The sequence below is a fragment of the Dromiciops gliroides genome, chromosome 1, assembly GCF_019393635.1.
Source record: "Dromiciops gliroides isolate mDroGli1 chromosome 1, mDroGli1.pri, whole genome shotgun sequence".
Taxonomy (NCBI): Eukaryota; Metazoa; Chordata; class Mammalia; order Microbiotheria; family Microbiotheriidae; genus Dromiciops; species Dromiciops gliroides.
The window spans coordinates 41,000,132-41,027,235 of record NC_057861.1 but is presented as its reverse complement, the minus strand read 5'-3'; the positions used below and the strand labels follow the sequence as shown (position 1 = coordinate 41,027,235).

The 27,104-nt window shown below is 42.4% G+C and overlaps 1 protein-coding gene across 1 annotated transcript in view; it reads right to left on the bottom strand.

The window, feature by feature from the left end:
* The window catches only part of ADGRD1 (adhesion G protein-coupled receptor D1), a 482,794-nt gene that overhangs the window by 185,697 nt on the left and 269,993 nt on the right, over positions 1-27,104 (bottom strand). Inside the window, exon 15 of the mRNA XM_043977059.1 lies at positions 26,817-26,940. Within this exon, the coding sequence (XP_043832994.1) occupies positions 26,817-26,940 (124 nt within the window). The remainder of the gene's footprint in view (positions 1-26,816; positions 26,941-27,104) is intronic.

Here is a 27,104-nt window from a genome sequence, read left to right as displayed (position 1 = left end):
CAATCTGTTCCCTGTACCATATTTTAGTAAGGAAATTGACAAACTAAATCACATGTATGGAAGGACTTCCAGGATGGGGGAAGACCTTGAGATCCTGTCATGAGGATCAGAGCAAAAAACCTGGTGATGTTTTGCCTAGAGAAGCAAAGACTTCAGCAAGTGTAACAGATGAGGAAGGGTTGGAAATAAGAGCAGTCTTCAAGTATTGGGGGGGAAAGGATTTTTTTTTTGGTGGGGCAATGAGGGTTAAGTGACTCGCCCAGGGTCACACAGCTAGTAAGTGTCAAGTGTCTGAGGCCGCATTTGAACTCAGATCCTACTGAATCCAGGGTCAGTGCTTTATCCACTATGCCACCTAGCTGTCCCAGAAAAAGGATTTTTAAGTGAAACTTGCTTGGCTCCTGATGAGTAGAAGTTGCAAGAACTTACATTTATACAGTGTTTACTATATGCCTGGTATAATGATCACACTTGACTTTCACAACAACCCTAAGAGATATTTTATATATTTAATAGATGAGGAAACTGAGGCAGACACAACTTAACTGACTTGCCTGAGGTCACACAGATGGTAAGAGTCTGAGATCAGATTTGAACTCAGCCTCTATAGACCCAGGACTCTTATCTACTGCACTACTTAGTTGCCCACAATTTCAGCATGATGTAAGGAAAAACATTACTGACAGTTAGATGTGGTCCAAAGTGAAATGAGATAAATTGGGAGGTAAGGAGTTTCCGTTCCCATCCATGGAGGTCATTAGGCAGAGGCTGGATGACCATTTGTCAAAGATATTGTAGAAAAGATTCATGTTCTAGGTTAAGTCTGAAGGAGATGATGTCCAAATCAGAGAACCTATGTTTCTGTGATAACCTGTGCTTATCTTCTGCTTATCTGAAGGGAGAATATCATCTGTGTTATCAACTGTCCTAGAGACACTATTTGAAGGGCTTGGCACTGTTTGTCTCTTGGTCTGCCAATCAATGGATCATTTTTAAGAGTTGGCATCATTGAGTCAATTACCCCATCTGTCTTAAAGTAAGTGATAAGATGCATAGCTTGAGACCTTCACCAGGTGAAAACACACCAATTAATCCAACAGTCAAAGACTTTAAACTTAAGTATGAAAAGTGCTTAAAAGTTACTGGATTAACTGGAGTGATGCTGCCCAGGAAGGATGCTCAGATTGGCTAAGAAAAGGTAGTCACACCTGGGGTGGAGAAGGGACATGCTTAAAACCAGGAACTGCTTCCAAATCCAAGGAGATGTAAGTAAGTAAATGTTAAGCCAGGAGACAGCAATTCTGAATATAAAAGTCACTTGGGGAAGGGGAGGCCATCACCTTGTTCTCAGGCCTTGGTCTCCTCCTCCTCCCTCTTAGCTAGAGGAAGATTATAAAATTTACATTCCTATCATTATCCTAGCTTTATCCCTGGGACAGTAACATGCAGCAGTATCCACACAAGTTGCTGAAAATAGACTCAAAGCCACGAGCAAAGGTAGATTAAAGGCTTTCTAAGGAGCCTAAAGAAAATCTGCACCATACGTAAGAACATATCAATGATGCTACCAAAGGGACTTCCAGGAGTTGAATACCCCTTTGCTACATGTACTCTCTAAACCTGAGCCCACTTTCCCCTAGATTCCATATGCACTCATACGAAAGTATATCATAGACTTTTAGGAATTGTTTTGTACTAACTGTCCTTACTCTACCCCTAAAAGCTAATTAAGTCTGACAGACTGATATCAACTGATCCTTATAGTGAGAGTATACTGATGGGGGCTCTTGAGATATTGCATTAGAAAGAACTTAGACCTTGAGGTCCTGAAGGCATGTAGTATTCATACTCTGATAACCTGACTCATCAGCATAGGTAGGAGATGGGATAGTAGCACCAGAGTATATACTATGCAATCAATTAACAACCATCTATTAAGCACTTACTATGCGCTAAGCATTAGAGATAAACAGAAAGAGTAAAACAAAAATCTTTGCCCTTTTAATGGGATCCTCCTACTTTAAAAAGAGCCTTAAAAAGAGAGCCTGCTATACTGAATGGCTATCTTTTGAACTGGTTGACCAAGCACTGTGGCTTTCTGGATTTTCACAGCTAGGTCACTCATTCATTTAATCCCATGTGCAATCATTAAGTGCCTTTGGTTTACACAGCACCGTTGTAAGTGAAAGAGATATACAATTTATGTGTGACATGCATCTCTGCCCTTGTGATATTTATAGTTGTCTAAAGAAACTCTAGAACATTACATCAAAGATTTTAGATCTAGTAGGGAAGGAACCTCAAAGACTATCTAGTTCAAATCTATAATTTTACAAATGAGACAATTGAAGACCCAGTGCGAGCTTAAAAGGCAAGGAGAGAATGGAAGTGGGATCTCTTTCCTGCTCTCCTGGTCCAATGACTGCGACACACAGACAGACGCTGACTGGAGTTGGACACGGCCCGGCTCGCCGTTAGTTAGCAATAGCTATTATATTTTTTTTTTTTACTGTTCCATCAAGGAAACATTTTGTTTCTTGAGGAGCCAAAGGGGGGAATGTGGTAAAAAGTTTTTTAACAGTCAGTTAGCGATAATGGAGAGACGCCAGTTTTTAAAGGACCACCCTTTCGGGGAGGAGACCAACGGCATGGGCTATGCATTCCAGTCCACCTGATGCTAAGCATTCCACTTCCGGGGTACAAGCTTAAAAGGCAAGGAGAGAACGGAAGTGGGATCTCTTTCCTGCTCTCCTGGTCCAATGACTGTGACACACAGACAGACGCTGACTGGAGTTGGATGCGGCCCGGATCGCCATTAGCAGCACGTGCCTGATGCGGCCCTCTCCCCCCAAAGGTGGCCTTTGGCTTTTGGTGAGTTTTATACAGAATATAGACTAAGCTTAGACTTAAGACTATTTGTTTTGTATTTCTACTTTCCTATCCCTCTAATCAACATCACCTGGCAACTACCACACAATAAAAGCTCTAACTATAGACCAGAGGTTTCTTCCATTTACTAGTCTGGGAGATAAATTAAGGGAAAGGTTAAAGAAGGGAGATTTATGATCTAATATCCAATTTTAAATCTCACAGTCCACACAAGAAGGAAATAGCAGAGTAAGGATTCAACCCCAGCCTTGACTCCAAATCCAGGGCCCTTTCCACTACACTATATCATCTCACCCCAGGCTAGTCCCCTTCAATGCCCAGCTCAAGGACTACTTTCTACATGAGAGGTTTTCCAATCTCCCCAGTTAAACTGCTTTGTACTGCGTATATATATTTCACATATACTTATATGAGTTTATGTTGTCTATCCCTAATAGAATGGAAGCCCCTTGAGGGCAAGAACTGTTTTGTTTTATAGTTTTGTACTCCTAGAATGTGACCAGATGGATACAGAGCTGGCTTCAGAGTTAGGAAGACCAAGTTTCCAATCCTATCTCTGATAGATCCTGACTGTGTGACTCCAGGCAAGTTACTTAAACTCTCAGCGCTGCATGGAATTCTCTAAGACTGTAAGTTGCAGACAAGGGTATGCCAGTAAATGTTTAACAATTGGCTTTCTTCCCCCACCCCCACCCCCAAGAAGAAAAACTTTTAAGTTTAACACTAGTAATATTTTCTCTATCACTTTCTTAAGTCTAGACAGCCAACAAAACTCTGATTTGTAACATTTGCTGATTTCTGATTTCATGCTGAAAAATTAATTGGCTCTCATGAACAGCAAAAGCTTGCTCCAACATACTCCTGGTTGCAGAGAAAGTACCAATTTGCTTTGATAGGACATTCGTTATCCAGGAATTATCTATATCAATGAAATCACAGATCTAGTCTCCATCCCTATCTCTATCCCTATCCCAAGGACCTAGCATCATTTCTGGAGTGTGAAAAGGATTAAATAATTCCCTGTTGATTAATTGATTGACGGATGGAGTTCCTGTAACTTTCTTGTTCACATGCCCTGCTTACATTGCTAATATCTTTATTCTCTCCACCAAGGAAACAGATTGGCCTCTAGCTGAACGATTTTTCACATTTGTTGGAAGCATCTTTTTCAGGTAAATTTCCATTTTGTAAAAGCTTTCAGGTAAAATTGACTTCCCATGACCATTACTGGGGTGGAGCCTGAGGCCGAAATGTTCTTGATTTCAGTGAGAAAATAGCATGATAGGCCAAGTCCAACAGGGAGAGAACAGGCAAGTGATAAAAACACAACTAATTTCAGTTTTGCCTCTTGCTGCCAATAAATCACTCAATGTCCAGGTTTGTGCCAACTTCCCATCTGAGGGCCACATGGCCGTCAGATTTTCCAACCACGTTATGACTTTCCTGAAATAAAACTGCTATGACTGCTAACCTCCCACAACCAGCTGAAGCACACACGTGGGCCCCTCATTTTACCCATCCCAGACAAGGCAACTGAGGATCAGATCTTATCTGGGGCTTGTCCTGGGAAGAGCACCTTCTAACAAGGCCTCTCTTCCCCAGAGTCATAGTTAGACGTGTCAAAACATGCATTCTTACAAGAGTGTTCAAACAACCCCATCAGCTCTATCAATCTGTTCTGGAAAATGACAAAGGGTTCATTCCATAATCAAGCCTGTTACCTCCTCCTCTTCACGAAGGCCAAGTCAAGTCAACAAGCATTGATTAAGCGCCTATTATGTGTCAGGGACTGTTCTAAACACTAGGGATACAAGGAAAGGCAAAGATGGTGTTTGACGGGTGAGATAGCATGGTGTAAACAAGATATACAAGTGAAAAATGAGTCACACTCAGTCCCCTTTGCTTGGCTCTGTCACAGGGCTGTTTCACACTAACATGCTACAATCCTTATTCTGATCAGAGCTGCTGTTGACAATCAAGTGCACTTAGGAACACAGGACCTTAGATGTTGACCTGGAATGGGCCTCAAAGGTCATAGTGTCTAACCCCCTCACAGTATATATGAAGCACTGAGACCCCAAGAGGTTAAGAGATTTGCCCACGGTCACATAGGTACAAAGTAGCAAACAAACATTTGAATCCACCTCCAAATCCAACATTCTTTCCAGCAGAAAGTACTTAGCACAGTGCCTGACACAGAGTAAATGTTTAATTAATACTGGCTTTCTTCCTTCCTTCCCTCCTTCCTTTCTTCTGTCCTTCTTTACCTCCTCTCTCTCTCCCTTCCTCCCTTCCTTTCATCCTTTCCTTCTTTTTCCCTCCTTTCTTCCTTTTTTTCCTTCCTTCCCTCCATTCTTCTTTCTTCCTTTCCTTGCTCCCTCCCCTTTCTCTCTTTTCCTTCCTTCCCTCCTTCCTTTCTTCTGTCCTTTCCCTCCTCCTCCTTGCCTTCCTCACTTCCTTTCTTCCTTCCCTTCTTTTTTCTTCTTTCCCTCATTTTTTTCCTTCCTTCTCTTTCTTCCTTTCTGCAGTCCCTCCCTCCTCTCTTTCCCTTCCATCTTTCCTTCCTCTACCACACTGCCTCTCATGCCTATTCCATATTGACTCCATTCAGAGCCACAAAGGCATAGAATGGATTTCTCAAGCATATTTCATGTGGGAGAATGGAAAATAATCTCAAGGCTGTTTCCTTCCTTCCTTTCTTGAAGACATAACACAGAGCACCAGTCTAGGAACTAGGATACTTGGGTTCTAAGTACAGCTTTGTTTGCATGACCTTTGGCAAATCTCTTCCCTACTCTTGCTTGCAGGCACCTTAAGTGGAAAATGAGGGGGCTGGACTAGATAATTACTAAGGTCTCTTCTACCTCCCGTTGTTGTTGTTTTTTTAGTGAGGCAATTGGGGTTAAGTGACTTGCCCAGGGTCACACAGCTAGTAAGTGTTGAGTGTCTGAGGCCCGATTTGAACTCAGGTCCTCCTGACTCCAGGGCCAGTGCTCTATCCACTGTGCCACCTAGCTGCCCCTACCTCCAGTTATTCTTACAAAGACACCATTGGTCAGTTGTCTGGCAGAATGGATTCTAATTCAGCTAGGGTTTTCTGGGTGTCCTTCCGATGATGACATTTGGCGACTCTATAAATTCTACGGTTCTATTGACCCTTCCAGTTTGGACTGGATGATCTCTCCAGCTCTGGCTTTGTATTGTCCCATAGTCCTTCCCAGATCTGTCAGCCCATGATTCATTCTCTGAGCATCCCCAGTTCTGAAAGCCCATCATTTCGTGGTGCCTTCTGGCTCAAAGAGTCAATGGGCCTCAGAGGTCATCTAGCCCAACCCATACCTGAATAGGAATCCCCACTGCAACATCCCCAACAGAGTCTTCTAGCCTCTGCTTAGAGGACTATAGAGAGAGGGAACTTTCATCTCTGACATCCTGTGTTCTAAGGACCCTCCCGGGTCTGACATCCCATGTTCTAAGACCCCTCCCAGGTCTGACATTTTGTGTTCTGAAGATCTTCCCAGCTCTGATATTCTCTTTCCTAAGGTCCCATCCCAGCTCTGATGTTCCCTGTTCTAAGGGCCCTGCCCCCTACCCCCACCCAAGTCTGACATTCTATGTTCTAAGGCCCCTCCCAGCTCTGAAAGTCTATGGATCGACTGTCCCCCCTTTAAGCAGAGGCAGCCAGATGTCATAGAAACGCACACTAGCCTCAGGAGAGCTGGGACCCAGCCCAGCTAGCCCAGCTGCTGCCCATGTAAGCTCAGACTAACCCCTCTCTCTGCGCCTCACTTTCTTCACCTGTAAAGTGAAAGAACTGGACAAGCCCAGTTCTCTCTATTAAGTCGCTCCAGCACTAAATCCTTTGACAGTCAGGCATCCCTTCCATCTCTCTAAGTCTGTTCTTCTACAAGGCAGCTTCAGACGGGAGCTTTTCTTATTTCGCCCACATTTCACTTAGCAGTGCATGTTGTTTTCTGTGGACAAAGGAACTTCTCTGGGTCTCTGGGGTGAGCCGTTCAGATGGATGGAAAGTCGGAAGGGATGAAGTCCCTAAGTGCGACTTGGGGATGGTGGGGTTAATTTTTAACAGCGGTATTTAGGTATTTAAGTCGGGCTGAGGACAGGTGTGGATAGAAAGACTGATAAATGAACAATCACTACAGAAGACAGAATTAAAGTAGCCCAGTTGATTTAGAATAATAATTCACATTTCAATGGCACTTTATTGGGGCAGCTAAGTGGCACAGTGGATAGAGCACCGGCCCTGGATTCAGTAGAACCTGAGTTCAAATGTGGCCTCAGACACTTAACATTTATTAGCTGTGTGACCCTGGGTAAGTCACTTAACCCCAATTGTCTCACACACACACACACACACACACACACACAAAATTTTTAAATAAAAAAAATTTAAAGCACTTTATGGTTTTTAAGGGATATTTCTAATAATTCTAGGAGGTACGTGGTAAAAGGTTTTCAGTTTTTGTTTGTTTGTTTGTTTGTTTTGGGGGGGGGTTGGTGCAAACCTATGATTTCATTGGTACAGGGCAATAGTTCTCAATATGTGGTCCTCAGGCCCCTGGAAGTTCCCAAGCCCCTTGCAAGGGGTCTACAAGGTCAAAACTATTTTCATAATAACACTAAGGTGTTACTTTCCTATGAAAATACTCCATCCCTTTCCAACTACATGTCTATTCATATTTGTTGTTCAATTGTTTTCAGCCATGTATGACTCTCTATGACTCCATTTGAGGTTTTCTTGGCAAAGATACTGGAGTAGTTTGTCATTTCCTTCTTCAGCTCATTTTATAGATCAGGAAACTAAAGCTTACAGGGTTACGTGACTTGCCCAGGGTCACACAGCTAGTATGTGTCTGAGGCCAGATTTGAACTCACAAAGATGAGTCTACCCGGCTGGTGCTCAATCCACTGTGCCACCTAACGACAAATAAAATACATCTACAGATTGAATACAAAAGCAAATGTGAGAATTCAGCTTTCTTCTATTAAGCAAGACTTTAAAGAGATGTGAAAAATCTCTTATAAAGCTATGTAAAAAAAAGTCACAGTTCTCACTAATTTTGTTTTGTTTTGTTTTGGAAAACATAGTTAATTTTCATCAAAATGTTATTTATGGGGGCAGCTAGATGGTGCAGTGGATAAAGCACCGGCCCTGGAGTCAGGAGTGCCTGGGTTCAAATCCGGCCTCAGACACTTAACACTTACTAGCTGTGTGACCTTGGGCAAGTCACTTAACCCCAATTGCCTCACTTAAAAACAAAAACAAAAAAATGCTATTTATGTCAACATGAAAAGTGTTTATAAGAAGTATGCCACAGAGGCAGCTGGTGATGCAGTGGATAGAGCAGTAGACCTAGAATCAGAAGGACAGAAAAATCACAAATCTGACCTCAGACACATTTACTAACGGTGTGACTTTGGGCAAGTCACTTAACCTATGTTTGCCTCAGTTTCCTCAACTGTAAATCAGGACTAATAACATCATCTATCTTCCAGGGTTGTTGTGAGAGCTATGGGCCGAGAGCCAAGAAGACTGAGTTCAAATCCAGCCTCAGACACTTATTCCATTTGCATCCCTGGGCAAGTCACTTAACCTCCATTTGCCTGTTTCCTCATCTATAAAATGAGGATAATAATAGCACTAAGCTCCGAAGGTTGTTGTGAGGATCAAATGAGAGGATATGTATTTTTTTTAAGTGCTGAGTACAGTGCCTTACAGATAGTAGGCACTATATAAATGGATGGTCCCTTCCTTGCTTTTATTGATGCTATTTTAAATGAATTAATAAACAGAAATGTCATGTAATTGGGGGTGGGGGGCAATAAGGATTAAGTGACTTGCCCAGAGTCACACAGCTAGTGTCAAATGTCTGAGGTCAGATTTGAACTCAGGTCCTCCTGAATCCAGGACCAGTGCTTTATCCACTGCACCACCTAGTTGCCTCCATAATTTTATAACTATATAAATAATATATATGTATAGATTATATATACTATGTAATCATATAAGTAATAACTATTATATAATATATAATTATATAAATAGTATATGTGTATATTATATAATAATTTTACATAAAATATGTACATTTATATAACATACAATTATATAAATATGTGTGTTGTGGAATATGCAATTATATAATTAATATTTCTATATTATATAACAGCATTATATATTAAATATGTATATATATGATATTATATAGAATTATATAATTAATTATAGATTACATCAAGTTTGATTTCCAATATGGTCTATATCAATAGATATAACCCACATGGGCAAAAGATCTTTGGGATACTCAATAATTGTTTTTGCAGGGCAATTAGGGTTAAGTGACTTGCCCAGGGTCACACAGCTAGTAAGTGTCAAGTGTCTGAGGCCAGATTTGAACTCAGGTCCTCCTGAATTCAGGGCTGGTGGTTTATCCACTGTGCCACCTAGCTGTCCCCTGATACTCAATAATTTTTAAGAATATAAACGAGTCCTGAGACCAAAAGGTTGAGTTTGACAACTGGGAGTATAAGGAACTCCTAGATTTGAGGGCTTCCTCAACCAATGCAAGGCAGCACCTTCTCTTCCACCTTCAGTCTTAGTGACGTCCTGGGCAACTGAGAAGTTAAGTGACTTGCCCAGGGTCACACACCCAATATATGCCAGAGGCATAGCTTGAACCAAGTCCTCTTATCCCAAGGGCAACAAAGCTAACTACTGGCATGCTATAAATACTACTATACTTATTTTACAAATGAGGAAATTGAGGCATACAACGAGTGAGTATGAGAACCAGGAGGTAAATCTAGGCCTTTTCTGACTCTAATGCTCTTCTTGCTTCACAGAATTACCACAACACGGAATTTGGAAAAGTCCCCAAAGACTTCCTAGTCCAACTAGAAGCCTTTCTCTTCCATACCTGAGAGGTTATTATCTGGCCTTGGTTTAAAGATCTCCAGGGAGGGGCAGCTAGGTGGCACAGTGGATAGAGCACCGGCCTGGAGTCAGGAGGACCTAAGTTCAAATCCGGCCTCAGACACTTTCACACTGTACTAGCTGTGTGACCTTGGGCAAGTCACTTAACCCCAATTGCCTCACTTAAAGAAAAAAAAGAAGAAAAATGTAGATTCTATGGCCTCTAAGAAGCCATCTAGCTCCAAAGCTATGATGTTCTGAACAGTCCCATCCCTTCCCCATGCACTTGGAAGCTGATTTGCAGAAGTATTGGTGTGATCACCTGTCTTTCCAGCCAAATCTCTCAACCCCTTTTAGAAATATTTTTGCATTAACTTTGAAGAGAAGAGGAAGAGGGAGGAGAGGAGAAGGAGATGGAAGAGAAGGAGAAGGAGAAGAAAAGGAGGATGGAAGGAAGGAAGACGAGGGGAGGAAGGAAGGAAAGGAGGGAAAGAAACAAGAAAGGAAGGAAAGGGAGAGAGGGAAGGAAGAAGAGGGAAGGAAGGAAGGAAGGGAGGGAGGGAGGGAGGGAGGGGAAAAGAAGAAAGGGAGCTAGGGAGGGGGCAAGAAAGAAAGGAAACAGGGAAGGCAGGATGGAGGAATAGAAAAAAGAGAAGAAAGGCAAAGACTCCCTTTCCCTGCCGCAGTCCCCAAAGCTCCATCTTGTCTCCTCATCTCTTAAGAATGCCTCTCGGCTGCTGCCAGTTCTCTCTGCACTTGGGCCCTTCATTGTGATCACCTTAAAATCTCCAGGCATCGTTTTTGTCTCCGCAGAACAGCAAAGGGAGCCAGCAGGAGGGAAATCTAGGGCTCCCGTTCATAATGACCTCCCCAAAGAGACCCCCCACTGCACCCACACACCCCGCGGAGAAAGGCTCCTTCCGCCTCCTGCCAGGCTCGCAGAGCCTGGGGTGAAAAGACTCATCATTCCCACATCGCCTTAGTTAGTGACAAGTCTGCACTCCGCTCCTATTCATTTTCCGGCAGGCCCCTTCAGAAGTGCCTTTATGAGACAGGTTATTTCGGAAGACTAGCTAATGCCCTACGGTCTGCAAACGACCCCCTGTAAATAGAAAGGCTGCCTCGCTCCGACTCGGGGAACGTGTTATCCTGTTCAAACAATTTAAGAGGTAAAGCGGATTCGCTCTGGCGACAGGCGATGTATCAGCCGCGGCATCATCTATCTGCACGGAGCGGGCTTAGCAGCTCAAGACAAAGCCGAGGCAAACCAGCTTACATCAGCCGCCTTGTAAGTGACATACAGAATGCAGGTGTCTGCTTGCCTTTGGCGTTCAAAGGTACACTCTCATTGGAATGCTAAGCCAATAGCTGAGAAAGGATAATGGACGCGGAGATTTATCGGTCAAAACAGGACTCAGTCTCCTGTTCGCTGATGGGTCTGCTTTGTTTTTGAATGGCCTTGTCAGGCTTCATGGTGTCAAACTCTCCGGGAGAGTCCCACGAGCCTCCATTAGAGACAGCAAGATCTCTAATGAGGTCCAAAGATGAAGCCAGTAATTGCAGAGCCCAGTCAATAGCACCACTCACAGATAACAAAATCCCCTTCCTCTTTATCCACATTAGCTCCCTAATACACACACACACACACACACACACACACACACACTTGCCTAGCCTCCACATATCTTTTTTTTTTTGCAGGGCAATGTAGGTTAAGTGACTTGCCCAGGGTCACACAGCTAGTGTCAAGGGTCTGAGGCCATATTCGAACTCAGGTCTTCCTGAATCCAGGGCCGGTGCTTTATCCACGGGGCCACATAGCGGCCCCACATATAAATTTCAGTGGGAGTATATATGTGCTGAAATGTCAATGATTGAAAGGCAGGACAGTTTATTAGATCATAGATTTAGACCTGGAAGGGACCTTAGGCCATATCATCCTTCTCTACCTCCCTCACACACCCATTTTAATAGATGAAGAAACTGGGAAGAGGTGACCTAGGTGGGTTAAAAGATCTCTCCAAGGGCACAGAAGCATCCAAGAAGGTATTTGAACTCAGGTGCCCTAATTCCATATTCAGTGGGGGTTTCCCACTCTACCAAGAGTGTTCTAAAAAAATTACAATTTTAACTCAACAATATTTCTCAAGCCCCTCACAGCCCCTCAATGCCCCAGAGCAATTCTCTCAAGTTCTAGATGAATGAATGATCTTCAACAATAGAAATTTTTACACTAAAGGTTCCTCATGCCATTGAAATTGTCTAGACCCCTTAGCCCTCACTCCCATCCCTAGCAAAAAACTGCAATCAATGCATTGTATTAGGTGTTAATGTTATAAAGATGAAACCAAAACCGATTTTACCCTCAAGAAGTTTGAGATCTAATGGGGCAAGGATACAAATGATTAAAATATGTTCTAATATGGTAAGTACATAGGAGAGGTCTAGATAGAGTGGTATGGAATTTATTGGCAGGGAGAGGCTTCATGGAGAAAATGGTAACCAAGTGGGAACTCCAAGGATGGATAGGATTTCAACATGGAGGATTGTGGGAAATCTGTCTGGGCACTGTGGACAGTGTGCTGAAAGAGGGAAATACTCTTCTCTCCTCTGACAGGGTCCCACCCAAGGTCGGGCACTCATTGCCCCACACCTGGACTATGGCAACAGCCTGCTGGGAAGTCTCCCACCCTCAAATCTCTCCCCACTCCAGTCTGTCCTCCACTGAGCTGTCAAAGCGATCTCCCTCAATAACAAGTCTGACCATGTCCTTATTCAACCAACTCCAATGGCTTCCCATGACCTGAAAGATGCAAAATAAAAATCATGTGTTTGTCTTTTAAAGCCCTCTGGAGCTTTGTCTCCTCTTCCTTTCCTTTCTTCTTCTACCTTCCACTTCCCATGCATCGAGCAACACCGTGCTCTGTGCTGTTCCTAGTATAAGACGATCCAGCTCCTGATTCCAGGCTTTTTTCACTTGGCCAGCTGCCATGCCTAGAAATCTCTTCCACCTCATCTCCACTTCCCTGTCTTCCTTCAAGTCTCAGCCAAAGCCCCACCTTCTACAAGAAGTCTTTCCCAATCTCCCTTGAAACTAGAGCCTTCCCTCTGAGGATAATCTCCGATTTGTGCTGTCTATGGCTTGTTTGTACCTAGTTCTTTTGGATGTTGCCTTCCCCGTTAGACTGTGAGCGACGTGAGAGTAGGGAGGGATTGGCTTTTCTCTTTCTCTGTATCCCCAGCGCTTAGCCCACTGCCTGGCCCTTAACAAATGGTCTTTAGGTGATTGACTGACAAGAGGCAGTGGCTATTGCAGCTTGTCTGCAGAATGCATGAAAGAAAACAATGAGAGATAAGACTGGCAAAGGAGGTTGGAGACAGACAGTGCCATATCTTGGAAGCCGGGGGACAGGCAGGTGGAAGAAAGTCAATTAATATCACAGGAAAGTGCTTTGGAGATTTGGGGGAAGTAATACAAACAATTCAATCAAATCAACATTTATTAAGTGCCTCTGTTAGGCAATTAATTTGGATTTGAGAATGAGACATTTGAATTTCAGCTCTGCCATGGCCAATCTAGGTGCCAGTCATTCATTCCTAGATCACCCAGTTTTCTGCCTGAACATTAAAGTGGCCTCAAAAGAAAAGACATAGAAAACTAACTCAAGTGACTTGATTTCTGAGCCCCAGGTAACTTGATTCATCAAGTCATTTCTTTTCTCTGAGCCTCGGTTTTGCCATCTGGAAAATGAAAGATAATAATCCTCCCCACTCCAGCCCCTACTTTAGGAGCTTGTTGTGAATCTCAAATGAGATTCAAATGGGCATTTCAGCATATTTCTGGTTCCACTGAAATTGATATGGGGAGACCAGGTGAGTATGGGGGGAATAAGGGAGCCAATGTGGATAAAGAGGGAGGGAATTTTGTTATCTGTGAATGGTGCTATTGACTAGGTTCCACAACTGCTGGATTCATGTATGGACCCCAGCAGAATGCAACAGAAAGGCTCATTAGGTGCCAACATGGTAATAAGTGTTGGGAATAGAAATAGAAAAGTTAGACAGTCTGTTCTGGGGGAGTTCAGATTCAAATTAGGGGAGAAGACACAAATAGAGACATCACACATGGATGAAATCTGTAACCACTTAAGAGTTACAGTTGTATCTATATTGGGACTACTGTTCTTGCAATTCAGGGTCTGCATTTATTTGAGATAATAGGTATCACCTGTGAAAGATGGGACAAACAACCAGACCAGTTGTAGAACACTCTTTATTTCTTTCTTCTAATAAGTTTCTTCTATGTAAGTTCAAGCAAGCTACCCACACAAATGAGCCATGATAGATTACTTGAGTACAAAAATGTAACCACTAATTCAAGTAAAAGATGGTGGTGACATGATTAATAATAAAAACAACAGAATTTAAATAGTGCTTTAAGGTTTGCAAATCACTTTACATATGTGTGTATATGTATATATGTATACATATACATATATATGTATACATATACATATATATATACTTATACACACACATACATATAGATATATAATCTCATTTGTCTAGAAAGTAATTCATCCGGGGGAAGCTAGGTGGCACAGTGGATAAAGCACTGGTCCTGGATTCAGGAGGACCTGAGTTCAAATATGACCTCAGACACTTGACACTTACCAGCTGTGTGACCCTGGGCAAGTCACTTAATCCTCATTACCAAGGAAAGAAAGAAAGGAAGGGAAGGAAGGAAGGAGGGAGGGAGGGAGGAAAGAAAGAAAAAAAGAAAGAAAGAAAGAAAGAAAGGAAGGAAGGAAGGAAGGAAGGAAGGAAGGAAGGAAGGAAGGAAGGAAGGAAGGAAGGAAGGAAGGAAGGAAGGAAGGAAGGAAGGAAGGAAGGAAGGAAGGGGAGGGAGGGAGGGAGGGAAGGAGGGAAGGAAGGAGGGAAGGAAGGAAGGAAGGAAGGAAGAAAGAAAGAAAGAAAGAAAGAAAGAAAGAAAGAAAGAAAGAAAGAAAGAAAGAAAGAAAGAAAGAAAGAAAGAAAGAAAGAAAGAAAGAAAGGAAGGAAGGAAGGAAGGAAGGAAGGAAGGAAGGAAGGAAGGAAGGAAGGAAGGAAGGAAGGAAGGAAGGAAGGAAGGAAGGAAGGAGGGGGGAGGGAGGGAGGGAAGGAGGGAAGGAGGGAAGGAAGGAAGGAAGGAAGGAAGGAAGAAAGAAAGAAAGAAAGAAAGAAAGAAAGAAAGAAAGAAAGAAAGAAAGAAAGAAAGAAAGAAAGAAAGAAAGAAAGAAAGAAAGAAAGAAAGAAAGGAAGGAAGGAAGGAAGGAAGGAAGGAAGGAAGGAAGGAAGGAAGGAAGGAAGGAAGGAAGGAAGGAAGGAAGGAAGGAAGGAAGGAAGAAAGAAAGAAAGAAAGAAAGAAAGAAAGAAAGAAAGAAAGAAAGAAAGAAAGAAAGAAAGAAAGAAAGAAAGAAAGAAAGAAAGAAAGAAAGGAAGGAAGGAAGAAAGAAAGAGAAAGTAATTCATTTGACCTGGGCATTTTAGTGAACTACAAGATCAATACGAGTCAATAGGATATGGCAGCCAAGAAATTTAATTCACTCTTAGTTGGCATTAAGAGAGACAGAGATTCCAGGACTAGGAAGGTGAGAATTCTGTTGAACCCTAACGTGGCCAATCCACATCTGGACTAAAGCTTGTATGTGGATACAGAATGGTGTGGAAGAAAGAGCACTGACTCTACAGGAGGTTGTTTTTGTTGTTGTTCAGTCACCATTTGGAGTTTTCTTGGCAAAGATACTGGAGTGGTTTGCCATTTTCTTCTCCAGTTCATTTAACAGATGAGGAAAATGAGGCAAGCAAGGTTAAGTGATTTGCCCAGCGTCAAACAGCTAGTAAGTGTCTGAGGCTGGATTTGAACTCAGGAAGGTGAATCTTCCTGACTCCAGACTTTGTCTTTCAGTAAAAGGATCACTGGGACATAATTTAGAGGGACATCAGAGGAGTTCTAGTTTAACTCCACTTTCTATTCTCTCCCTTCTCCCTAGTTTATTAATGAGGAAATGGAGACCCAGAGAGACTGATGCTTCCCAAGATCACATGGGTAATTAGTACCAGGGTCAAGATTTTAATGCAGATCCTCCTCTAGAAGGGTAGCTATATAATGCAGTGGATAAAGTGTTGGTCCTGGACTCAGGAAGACTCACCTTTATGAGTTCAAATCCTGGCTCAAACACTTACTAACTGGGTGACCCCGGGGAAGTCATTAAACCCTGTTTGCCTCAGTTTCCTCATCTGTAAAATGAGCTGGAGAAAGAAATGGCGAACCACTTCAAAATCTTTGCCAAAAAAACCCCAGCAACAAATGGGGTCACAAAGAGTTGGAAACAACTAAAGAACAATTCATCCAAACTCCAAGTACCCAAAGCACCTCTCTCTAAAAATATAATTTTGCAGAGAAGGTACCAACCTGGATCCATAGAGGGACTTTCCTCACATGGGAATTCCCTATATCAGTGAAATCACAGAGCCAGTCATTAATTAGACTATAATAAACTCCTTAAATATAGGAGTTGTCCTTATAACTTATTTTTGTATTTATTTTTTTATCCCCAGTAGAGTTCTAAATATATGGTAGAAATTTAATAGTCGATTGCTTTACTGAGTCAGCAAATTGTTTTCAGAGAAAAGTTAAACTAGGTTATTGAGGAAACAGTAGAATATAAGCTTCTCCAGGACAGGGACCCTCATCTTTTTGTCTTTGTACTCCCAGCCCTGAACACAGTGACTTGCATACAGTAGGCAGTTAATGAATGCTTATTGGATTGGATTAAATTGAACCAGTATACCTGATTCCTGAATGTTTCCCCTTTCCATAGCCACCCTCCCCAATGAAAGAAAACTTAATGTATAGAGAATATTGTCATGAATTATCTAAGAGCTTTTCTTTATAGAATTTTGACATTCTCCTCTGAACCCTGGAAGCCATTCCCAAGCCAGGACTGTGACACAACTTTATCTCACTCATAAAGTTAAAACATGGAAAGGCCAAAAATAAAAACAGTCTTTATGGTAAATGGTGTTCCAAAACTGATCTCTAAGACCAAAACATAAAAATTCCCAAAATAAGTTTTATTAATGAAAAATAAAAGAACACTCTGTAAAAACAGCAGGCATGGGAAAAATCTGTGTGCCACATGTGAACAGTGGGATGAACAAGCAAAGAAGTCTTGAGCCTGGAGTCGGGAAAACTCTCAGTTCAAATATGGCCTTGGACAATTACTAGCTGTGTGACCCTGGGCAAGTCACTTAACTCTGTGTGTCTCATCTGTGAAATGGGCTGGAGAAGGAAATGGCCAACTACTCCAGTATCTTTTCCATAAAGACCCCAAATGGGGTCACAAAGAGTCAGACAAGACTGAAACAATTGAACAACAGCAGCAATTCATCCAGACTTCTACCCAAGGCAATTCTCCCTAAAAATATAATTTTACATAAGTTCTCTTCTTCCACTGAACAAACAAAAACTCAGGCACAGGTTTCCTTCAAGGTTATTGATAATTAATAGAATTGGCAGAGAAGAGGTGGTGACCCCACATGCACAGTGCCTTAACTAGACCAGGGCAAAGAGACTTTTGCTCCAGGGCACCAAATTTAGAGGGGGCACTGACAAAACTACACTCCTTTCAGCAAAGTATTTTTAGCCCCGTCTCTCAAAAAAAAAGGTTCGAACATAAGTTACAGCATTTAACATCTAGTTAATGAGAGGTAAAGATAGAAAGGTAACAGATAACTGGTTAGTTGAATTCAAGCCCACTCCAACTTACCACATCCCCAACTGCCAGGCATCAGCCTTCCCAAAAGCAGCCCCTGTCTGAAGGGGTCTATCATCTTTTCATGCCCTACCCCCCTTCAATTTAGACTGTCCTTCATGCTGTTTGCCATAGGCAAAGTCCCTGGTACTTGTCACAGACATATGAATTTCCAGCCCTTCAGGCTGGCAGCTAAGGCTTTTTTTTTTCTTCCTGCTTCTTGTCTCTCTCCTCTACAATCCATCCTCCACATAGCTGCCAAAAGAATTTTCCTAAGGCCTTCTTCAGCTCTGACCATGTCAGTCCCCTTCTCTAAAACCTTCAGTGGATCCCTGTTGCCTGTTCTATAAATTGCAAATGCTAAAATCTTCCATGATCTGGCTATAAGCCTATCATTTCATCCTAGCTTCACTTGACTCTACTTCCCACAGTCTATGTTCCATTCAGATTGGACTTCCTTCTGCTCTCAGATCTCATCTTTACTTCTCTGGACTCCTCACTTAGTCCACCCCACCCCCAGCCCATGCCTGGACATGGGCACTCTCCCTCCTAGGTGCCCTCTCTCCTTTTGGATTTTTCCGTGATCCTCACCGTGTTCATTTCTGTATATGGCATTATAGATTTCAGGCCCCTCAAAGGCATGAACTGTAAAGCCTCATCCCCATACCTGACCCAGAGAATTGCTTTTCAATAAGGGAATATAGGAAACCATATTCTTTCTTGCAGCTCTCTTGAGCCATCCTTTCTGCTCATCACTGACCCAGAGCCAGATCAAACCTCAGAAGCAGCCCAGTCCACCCTTTCATTTTACAGATGGGGAAACTGAATTCCCAAGAACTAAAAAGAACTTGTTCAAGATCAAACAGGCAGAATCAGAGGAAGGATTTGACTCCAGGGATATTCTGCTAGACTCCTGGGATTGAAATGAACGTCCAACCCACCACAATGACTCAAGACAACTTCAGCAAATCAAGCTTGCAGGGGTCATAAATCTCCCTTTCTGCTCCGTGGTGACATGTAGGCCTAGATTGCATCTAGATCCCTTTCACATTTGCCTTGGATTCTGGCTGACTACTCAGTTCCAACGTCTTAATAATGGGAGTAGGGAAAATAGAATGAAGGTAAAACTGGAGCCCAAGTCAAACCTTGGCACCAGGGAATGTCCTTGGAATGAGGCCTCTGCGCTCACTTCTTCCCTCAGGTCTTCACACTAACCTCCAGGGGAGCTGTCCTCATCCAAGAAATTATTGCCTCGAGGCTCAGGTACCCTGGAAAAGTTCCTTGGAGGAGCCCTGAGCCAGGAGGGGTAGCTCTGGGTCCATAGTACACAAACCAAGTCCCTTGCCTGGGCCCCAAGGGTAAGTGATTAGACCATAGTAAATAAACAGAGCCCCAAGCAATACATTTACTAGCTTTCCAGCACTCTCTATCAGCTGTCACAGAACCCTCTATGGGAGGGTAAACACTGGAAGGTTTTTGGCAGAAAATGTGAGTTTGCAAATGGCCTGCCAGGATTGCTTAATACCCTCTGGCAGGCCTGCATTTGGCTCATCCAAGGCCAGGCCTCGGCACAGTTGACTTCAGCCATGGACTGCTGAGAACCACACCTTAGCAAAGGGATCACGTCATCTGATAATATGGCGGTTAGAGCCTTGGTCTAGCCAGAGACAGTCATGGCTGTGCTGCTGGCAAGACCAAGAGGAGGGACAGCTAGGTGGCGCAGTGGATAGAGCACCAGCCCTGGAGTCAGGAGTACCTGAGTTCAAATCCGGCCTCAGACACTTGACACTTACTAGCTGTGTGACCCTGGGCAAGTCACTTAACCCCCATTGCCTCACACACACACAAAAAAAAGACCAAGGGGAGTTTAGCCTTCAAATGGGAAGAATTTAGATAGTATATGTGATCAATATGGGACATTTACATACATAAAGCCTTAGGCAGCCCCTCCCCCACTCCAAACTCCCTACCACCAGCACCAATTCAGTTGCACACACCAGTAGTTGTTGTTGAATTGTGTCCAACTCATATCATGCCAATAATGTCCATGGCATTTTCTCGGCAAGGATTTTGGAGTGGTTTGCTGTTTCCTTCTCCAGTGGATTAAAGCAAACAGAGGTTCAGTGATTTGCCCAGGTGTCTGAGGTCACATCTGAACTCAGATCTTCCTGACTCTAGCCCAGGACTCTGTGCACTATGACGCCACCTAGCTGCCAGCAGCAGAGAGATTCCATTACATATGGGTTTAGAACAGGGAACAAAGAAAAAGAAATAAGCATTTATTAAGTACCTACTATGTGCCAAGCACTATGATCCTCACAAGAATCCTGGGAAGCAGGTGCTACTAGGATCTCTATTTTTAAATTGAGGAAACTGAGGCAGATAGTAGTTGAATGATTTTATCCAGATCTCATAATTAGTAGGTGTCTAAGACTGAATTTGAACCAAGATCTTCCTGACTCCAGGTCCAAAGCTCTAGCCATTGAGCCACCTAGCCACCAAATCTAATTTAGAATTGGTCTTTCTCACCATGCTTTTCATAAATAAAAAATGTATATTTATTAATGCCCACTAGAACAACTCTTAGCAAAGCTCTGGGCTCTTTTATTCAGAGCCAGAAGATCAAATTTTGCTTTTGAGCTTTTAACTATATAATGAAGGGATGAAGAATAGTCCAGTGGAAGTAATTAGAGTTGGTATTTATAGGGCACCTTCATGTTTCAAAGTACTTTACATATGTTGTTCCACCTGATTCACTGGCTGTGGTTTCGAAGGACTTGGGTTCGAATTCCATCTTCAAAGCAGTGACCTAGAGCTAGTCACCAGAAGCTCCCTGGACTTCAGTCTTCTCATCTTTAAAATGGAAGCGTCAGAAGAGATCCCCTCTGAGGTCTTTTCCAGCCTTGCATCCACGGTAGTAAACCAAATGACCTCCTTGGTCGTTTCTAGATCTTAGTCTGGGATCCTATCTTCCCTGATTGAATTAGGTTCATTTGCTAATTAAGAGAGGGACTGGGCTATCATGGAACAAAAGGATTGGGGTCACAAGACCCGGGTTCGAATTCTGGCTTATAAGTGTTACTTTGCTATACTTACTCCCTGTATCACTTCATATTTTGAGACCTCAGGTTCCTGCAGTATAAAATTGTACTGGAGGGTCTTTGGGGATCACTTCTCGGTCTATAGCCATGGTCCTATGTCGCTGTTGCTATGATGCCCTTGTTGTTGTTGCTGCTGCTGCTGTTAATTCATATCAGTCATGTCAGTCATATCTGACCCCTCATGACTCCATAGACTATATATAATACACCAGCCCTTTCTCTCCTCCTCTGTGTCTCTAAGTCTGTCCAAGTTCACGTTGTTTGTTTCCATGACATCATTCATCCATCCATCCATCTCCTCCTCTGCCATCCCCTTTTCCTTTTGCCTTCGGTCTTTCCCAACATCGAGGTCTTTTCCAATGAATCCCATCTTCCCATTATGTGATCAAAGTATCCAAACTTCAGCTTTAGTTTTTGACCTTGCAGATGAATGTTGTTCAGTCATTTTTTCAATTGTGTCTGACTCTTCGTGACCCTGTTTGGGGTTTTCTTGGCAAAAACACTGGAATAGTTTATCATTTCTGAATTAATTTCTTTAATTAATTTAATTCAATTAATTTTCTGTTAAGTGGCACAGCTAGATGGCACAGTGTATAGAGCAAAAGCCCTGAAGCCAGGAAGACCTGAGTTCAAATCTTACCTCAGACACTTACTAGCTGTATGACCGTGGGCAAGTCACTTAACCCTAATTGCCTGAAAACATCCTAGGCCATCTGCAATCATCCTGGTGTATATCTTGCCGCTGGACCCAAATGGCTCTGGAGAAGAGAGTGAGATGGGACCTTGCACAGTCCTCCCTCACTTAAATCCAATTCCGTGCAAGCTATGATATCATCTCCTCAATGTCATGGACCTCTTTGAGAAGGAAGGACAAACAACACCACCACCACTTTCTTTTAAGTATTGCTATGATATGCTCCCTCACCCAAGGCCTAAATCCACCAAGGGATTCTGGCTACTTTCTTAGATTCTGAATATCAGAGTTGAAAGGGATACTAGAGCTAAGCCAGTATGGTCCCCTACCTAAGTACGGATTAATAACTCTAAAGTGTTATCTCCTTTGTTCTACAGTGGCTAGCCAGTCAGTCAACAATCATTTATTAATCCTTCCCTATGTGGCAGATGGCTATGAAAGCTAATTATAGCTCTGGCCCACTCCTGTAAAATCAATATCAGTAAATATTGTCCTTAGCACCCTAACATTTCCCCATTTAGCTGCTCTCCCAGTACCCCTTGCTGCTGTCCACCTCCTTAAGAAGTTCCCCAGGTTCAAGTCACTTAACCCTCATTGCCCTGAAAAAAAAAAAAGGTGGCGGGGGGGGGGGGGGGCCACAGCTAGGTAGCACAGTGGATAGAGCACTGGCCCTGAAATCAGGAGTACCTGAGTTCAAATCTGGCCTCAGATGCTTGACACTTACTAGCTATGTGACCCTGAACTAGTCACTTAACCCCAATTGCCTCACCAAAAGAAGAAGAAGAAGAAGAAGAAGAAGAAGAAGAAGTTCCCCAGGCTCCCACATTACCTCCTTTCTTATGTGTGAAGGCTTCTTCAAGGACTTTTCTAATATTATTCCCCCCATTCCCCACCTTGGGTATTCCCTCTCATTACCAACCCATTCTACCCCATTTTAAGTGCTAAATTGCCTGTCATGTCATTTCATGAAACATCTGCTATTTGCCAGGAATCAGCTAGCTGGCTCAATGAATAGAGTGCTGGGCCTGGAGTCAGGAAGACAAGTTCAAAACCAGCCTGTGTGACCCTGGGCAAATCACTTAATCTCTGTTTGCCTCAGTTTCCTCATTTGTAAAAGGAGCTGGAGAAGGAAATGGCAAACCACTCTAGCATCTCTGCCAAGAAAACCCCATGGACAATATTGGTGTGCTATGGTCCACAGGGTCACAAAGAGTAGTGTGTAATTTAAATTCCTAAATGTGGGTTCTAATCTGTCCCCCCAGTTTTGGGGGTAAACTGACTAAAATCACTGATAAACCAGTTTAGGGTTTTTAAGGGTTTATTGAAAGATAGTAAAAGAAAGAGAAAGATTGAGAACAGATTTCTTATAGCCTGAAATCCTTGCCTTCCTAAACTCCCCGTGAAGTTCCCTGCCACCACGCCGATGTCTCAAAGCCAAAGAGGAAGCCCAATCCCACCAATGTCCGCTTCCTCCTTCATCTTCCCCTCCCAGAAATAGGAGGTTCTTCAAGCTGATTGGCTAGTGTCATTCAAATTCATTAAGTACTCTTAAGTACCAGCCAGACAATCTAGTAAGTGGTCAACAGTCAGTTGCCTTATGCAATCCAATCAGTTTAAATTAATCTCCAGGTGGACCCCTGAGTATCTGCTAAATCTCATCTATCACATTCCATTATCTTGACAAAATAGGACAAAAACCAAACAATGACAGCAAACTGTTAAGTTTGCCAAGCAAATAACAATAATGCCAGGAATTCAAAGAAACACAAAAAACAGTCCTTGCCCTGCCCTCAAGGAGCTCACAGACAATACATAAAGACCTCTGTACATACATGATATTCAAGGATAAATTGAGACTCTCTGAGGGAAGATACTAGCATTGGGAAGGACAAGGGAAGGCTGCTCAAATGAGATTAATATATTAACCTATGTGATGTATTTGGCAAGATGGTATTTATGGGCATGTGGCAGTGATATCGTTTCATGTAGTGATGATAATAATAATAATAATAGCAATAGCTAGCATTTATATAGTACTTAAAGTTTACAAAGCACTTTACATATGGTATCCCATTAGATCCTTACAACCTCTCCAGAAAGTAAGTGATCCTATCATTGTCCCCACTAAACAGACGAGAATACTGAGGCAGAGAGATATTGAGTAACTTTCCTGGAATCACACCTTTAGTAAGTATCTGAGGCAGGATTTGAACATCATGTCTTCCCATCTCTCAGTCCAACCCTCTCCATCACACCTCATAAATAGCTGCCTCTCTCATGGCCGCTGCCTTTATATGATTTCTGCACATGTCGTCTTTCTGTGCCATTTATTTTTACACCTGCCTTCCGTTTTATTTGCTATGCGTTCATTCTAGGCAACGATTACTCACTGTTGGCATTATTTGTTGGCTGAATACAAATTTATTTTACAATTACTTGAAAAAATGAATACTTCATGTTAAAATTTATTTTACATGTTAAAGGAGGATAGTTGGCGTGGCAATTCTTGAAAGGAAGAATAAATTTCTAAAAGCAATAGTTCACATTTATATAACACGTGAAGTCATTTAACCCTTCTAAGACTCAGTTTCCTCATTTGTAAAGCAGAGGTAATTGCTGTATCAGTCATCATCAACATTATATATCGTCATCACCAGTCTATCTCCTGTGATTTCATTGTTAAGGAAAGTCCCATAAAGGTAAATCCTTATTCTAATGCAGATCAATACCTGGTCTGCAACCTCAAGCCAGTAACAACAAGACTTGTCAGAAATCACATTGTCACACTGTCAGAGTACCTCTGAGGCAGGGTTCACCCAGGTCTTCTTAATTCTAAGACTGCTACGTTATTTACTAACAGAAGCAGCAGCAAGGCAAAATAATTCCATTTGTAGGTAGGTAACAACAATAACAAAAGCACTGATATAGCACTTTGAGGTTTGCAAAGTGCTTTACAAATATTATCTCATTTGATCCCCACAACAACCCTGGGAGGTAGGGGCTATTATTATCCCCATTCTACCGATGAGGAAATTGAGGCAAATAGAGGTTAAAGTGCCTTGCCCAGGGTCCCACATGGAGTAAGTGTCTGAGGCTGGATGTGAGCTCAGGTCTTCTTGGCTCTAGGGTCACAGCTCTAACCATTTTACCGCCTGGGCTGGCATAGTGGGTAGAACATAAGACTTTGAGTCAGGAAGAGCTTTTGACACTTATTAGTTGTGTGCCCATAGGCAAGTTCTTTAATGTTTATTCATTCAGATTCACAACTTGAGTCTCACTCATCTATTCAAGAAGCTTCCCTTTCCCTCCCTCTCACTATCCCTCATAGTCAATCAGTTGCCAATTCTTGTTGATTTTACCTCCATAACATCTTGGGTTCCTGTCCCCTTCTCTCTTCTTACACAACCACCACCAAAGTCCACAGTCGCCATCTCTCACTTCAACTACTGTAACACTCTCCAAATTGGATTCCTGGATGTCTGTTTCTCCCCACTCCAATCCATTGAGACAAAGGTTACCTTCCTTAGTCAAAGGTCTGACCATGTCACTCCCCTCTTCAAAAATCTTTAGTGGCTCTTTATTACCTCTAACAACAAATATGCCATTTAAAGGCCTCTAAAATCTGCATTTTACCTACCTTTATAGATTTGTTTCCTTCTAACTTTACATAGCACAGGTTGCATAGTAGCTCATGTACAGGGTGTTGAGTCAGAAAGACTCATCTTCCTGAGTTGAAATCCATCCTCAGACTCTTACTAACTGTGTGACCCTGGACAAGTCACTTAACCTTGCTTGCCTCAGTTTCCTCATCTGTAAAATGAGCTGGAGAGCAAAATGGCAAACCACTCCAGTATCTTTGCCAAGAAAACCTCAAATGTGATCGTGAAGACTAGGACATAACCAAAACAACTGAATAAAAACAACTTAGCATTGTGGATACAGCACCAGACTTGGAATCAAGAAGACCCAAGTTTGAATCCTGCCTGTGATACTTATAAGTTGTATGACCCTAAGCAAGTCACATAATCTCTGTCTGTTTTCTTTTTTTGTTTTGTTTTGTTTTGTTTTGTTGTGGGACAATGAAGGTTAAGTGACTTGCCTAGGGTCACACAGCTAGTCGGTGTCAGGTGTCTGAGGCCGGATTTGAACTCAGGTCCTCCTGAATCCACTGCACCACCTAGCTGCCCCCTGTCTTAACTTCTTTATCTGTAAAATGGGGGAAATAATTGCAGTGACATCACAGGGTCATTTTGAAGATCAAATTACATAAATATGTCTATAGAGAGACACATATATAGACATACATATATGTATGTTTAAAATATGTATACATAATGTCTATACATTCATATATGTATGTGTGTTTATTAAGTATGTAAACATGCAATGTGTGTATTTATACATGTATGCATGTTGTGTGTAGATACACACATATGTTTTTCAAATTATAAAGACAGAGGTTATGTGACTTGCTTAGAGTCATGCAACTTATAATTAATGTTAATTATTATTGCTCTACATTCTAGCCAAACTGAATGTAAGCTGTGTTCTGAATACAATATTTCATCTCAAATTTCTACATCTCTGCACAGTTTGTCTTCAGTGCCAGCAATAGAGTCCTTCCTCGCCTTTTGGCTTAGTTAGATGCCACCTCCTACAGGAAGTCTTCTCTGATTCCCCCTCAAATGACCTTTTAGTGACTTTTCTGTGTCTATGCCACCCTCCCATCCTGATCACAGCCCTGGTCGAATGTAAATCCTTGAGGATGAGGTCCTCTTCATTTTTGTCTTTGCACCACCCTCACTGAACATAATGCCTGGACAGGTAATAAAGGGTTATTGAATTCAGACCTTTGCCTCAGTAAATAAAGCATCTCACCATTCAGTGATTATTTAAAACTAAAATAAGTAACTCTGGGTGCCAAAGAACAGCTGGTGCACGTCCACGGAGATACTGATAACATCTACCTCCCAGAGGTAGTTGTGAGATTCAAATGATATGGTGTATTTGTAAAAGTGCTTTGTACACACAGAAGTGATCATTATTAATATTATCATTGTTATTCTTCTTCTTATTGTTATTATTAGCCAACTATCCCTTACTTGTGAAGCCAAAGTATGGCTTGGAACCAACCTGAAGTCTGCCCCAGTGTGTGACATTATATCATCAGTCTTCCTTTCTAGAAATGATGACACTCATCAGAATCTTCCTCTTTAAGTTTGATGGTGGTTAAGAGTGGGGATCCTAGGTCAGCAGTCCTTCTCATCCTCTATACCCATGAAGACTAGGTAGGTCCAAGCCTCCATCCCTCATTGATAGCTGTCTGTCTAAACCTTCCCTGAGCCAAGAGAGGGTTTTGAAGGTCCCGTCGCATTGGGCCTGCCCAGTATATGAGTCCTTACCTCCAGGGGTACCACTTGCATCAGAATAGCAAAGTTGGTGAGGTGATTGCAGTGGCAGATGGAGTAGTTGAGATTCTCTTCTATGAGAACACAGCCTTCGTTTGACCAGATGCCTTCTCCGGAGCTAAAGATCAAAGCAAAACAGAAACGTGACTTGGTTGGGATTTCCCAGAAGGTTTGTAATTAGCTGAAGAATCACTCCTAGGAGTCAAACAGATTATTTTAGAGAGATTAAGTAATGATGCAGGGATATCTCCCTGGGGCCAACCATGAGGAAAAGGGCCCTTT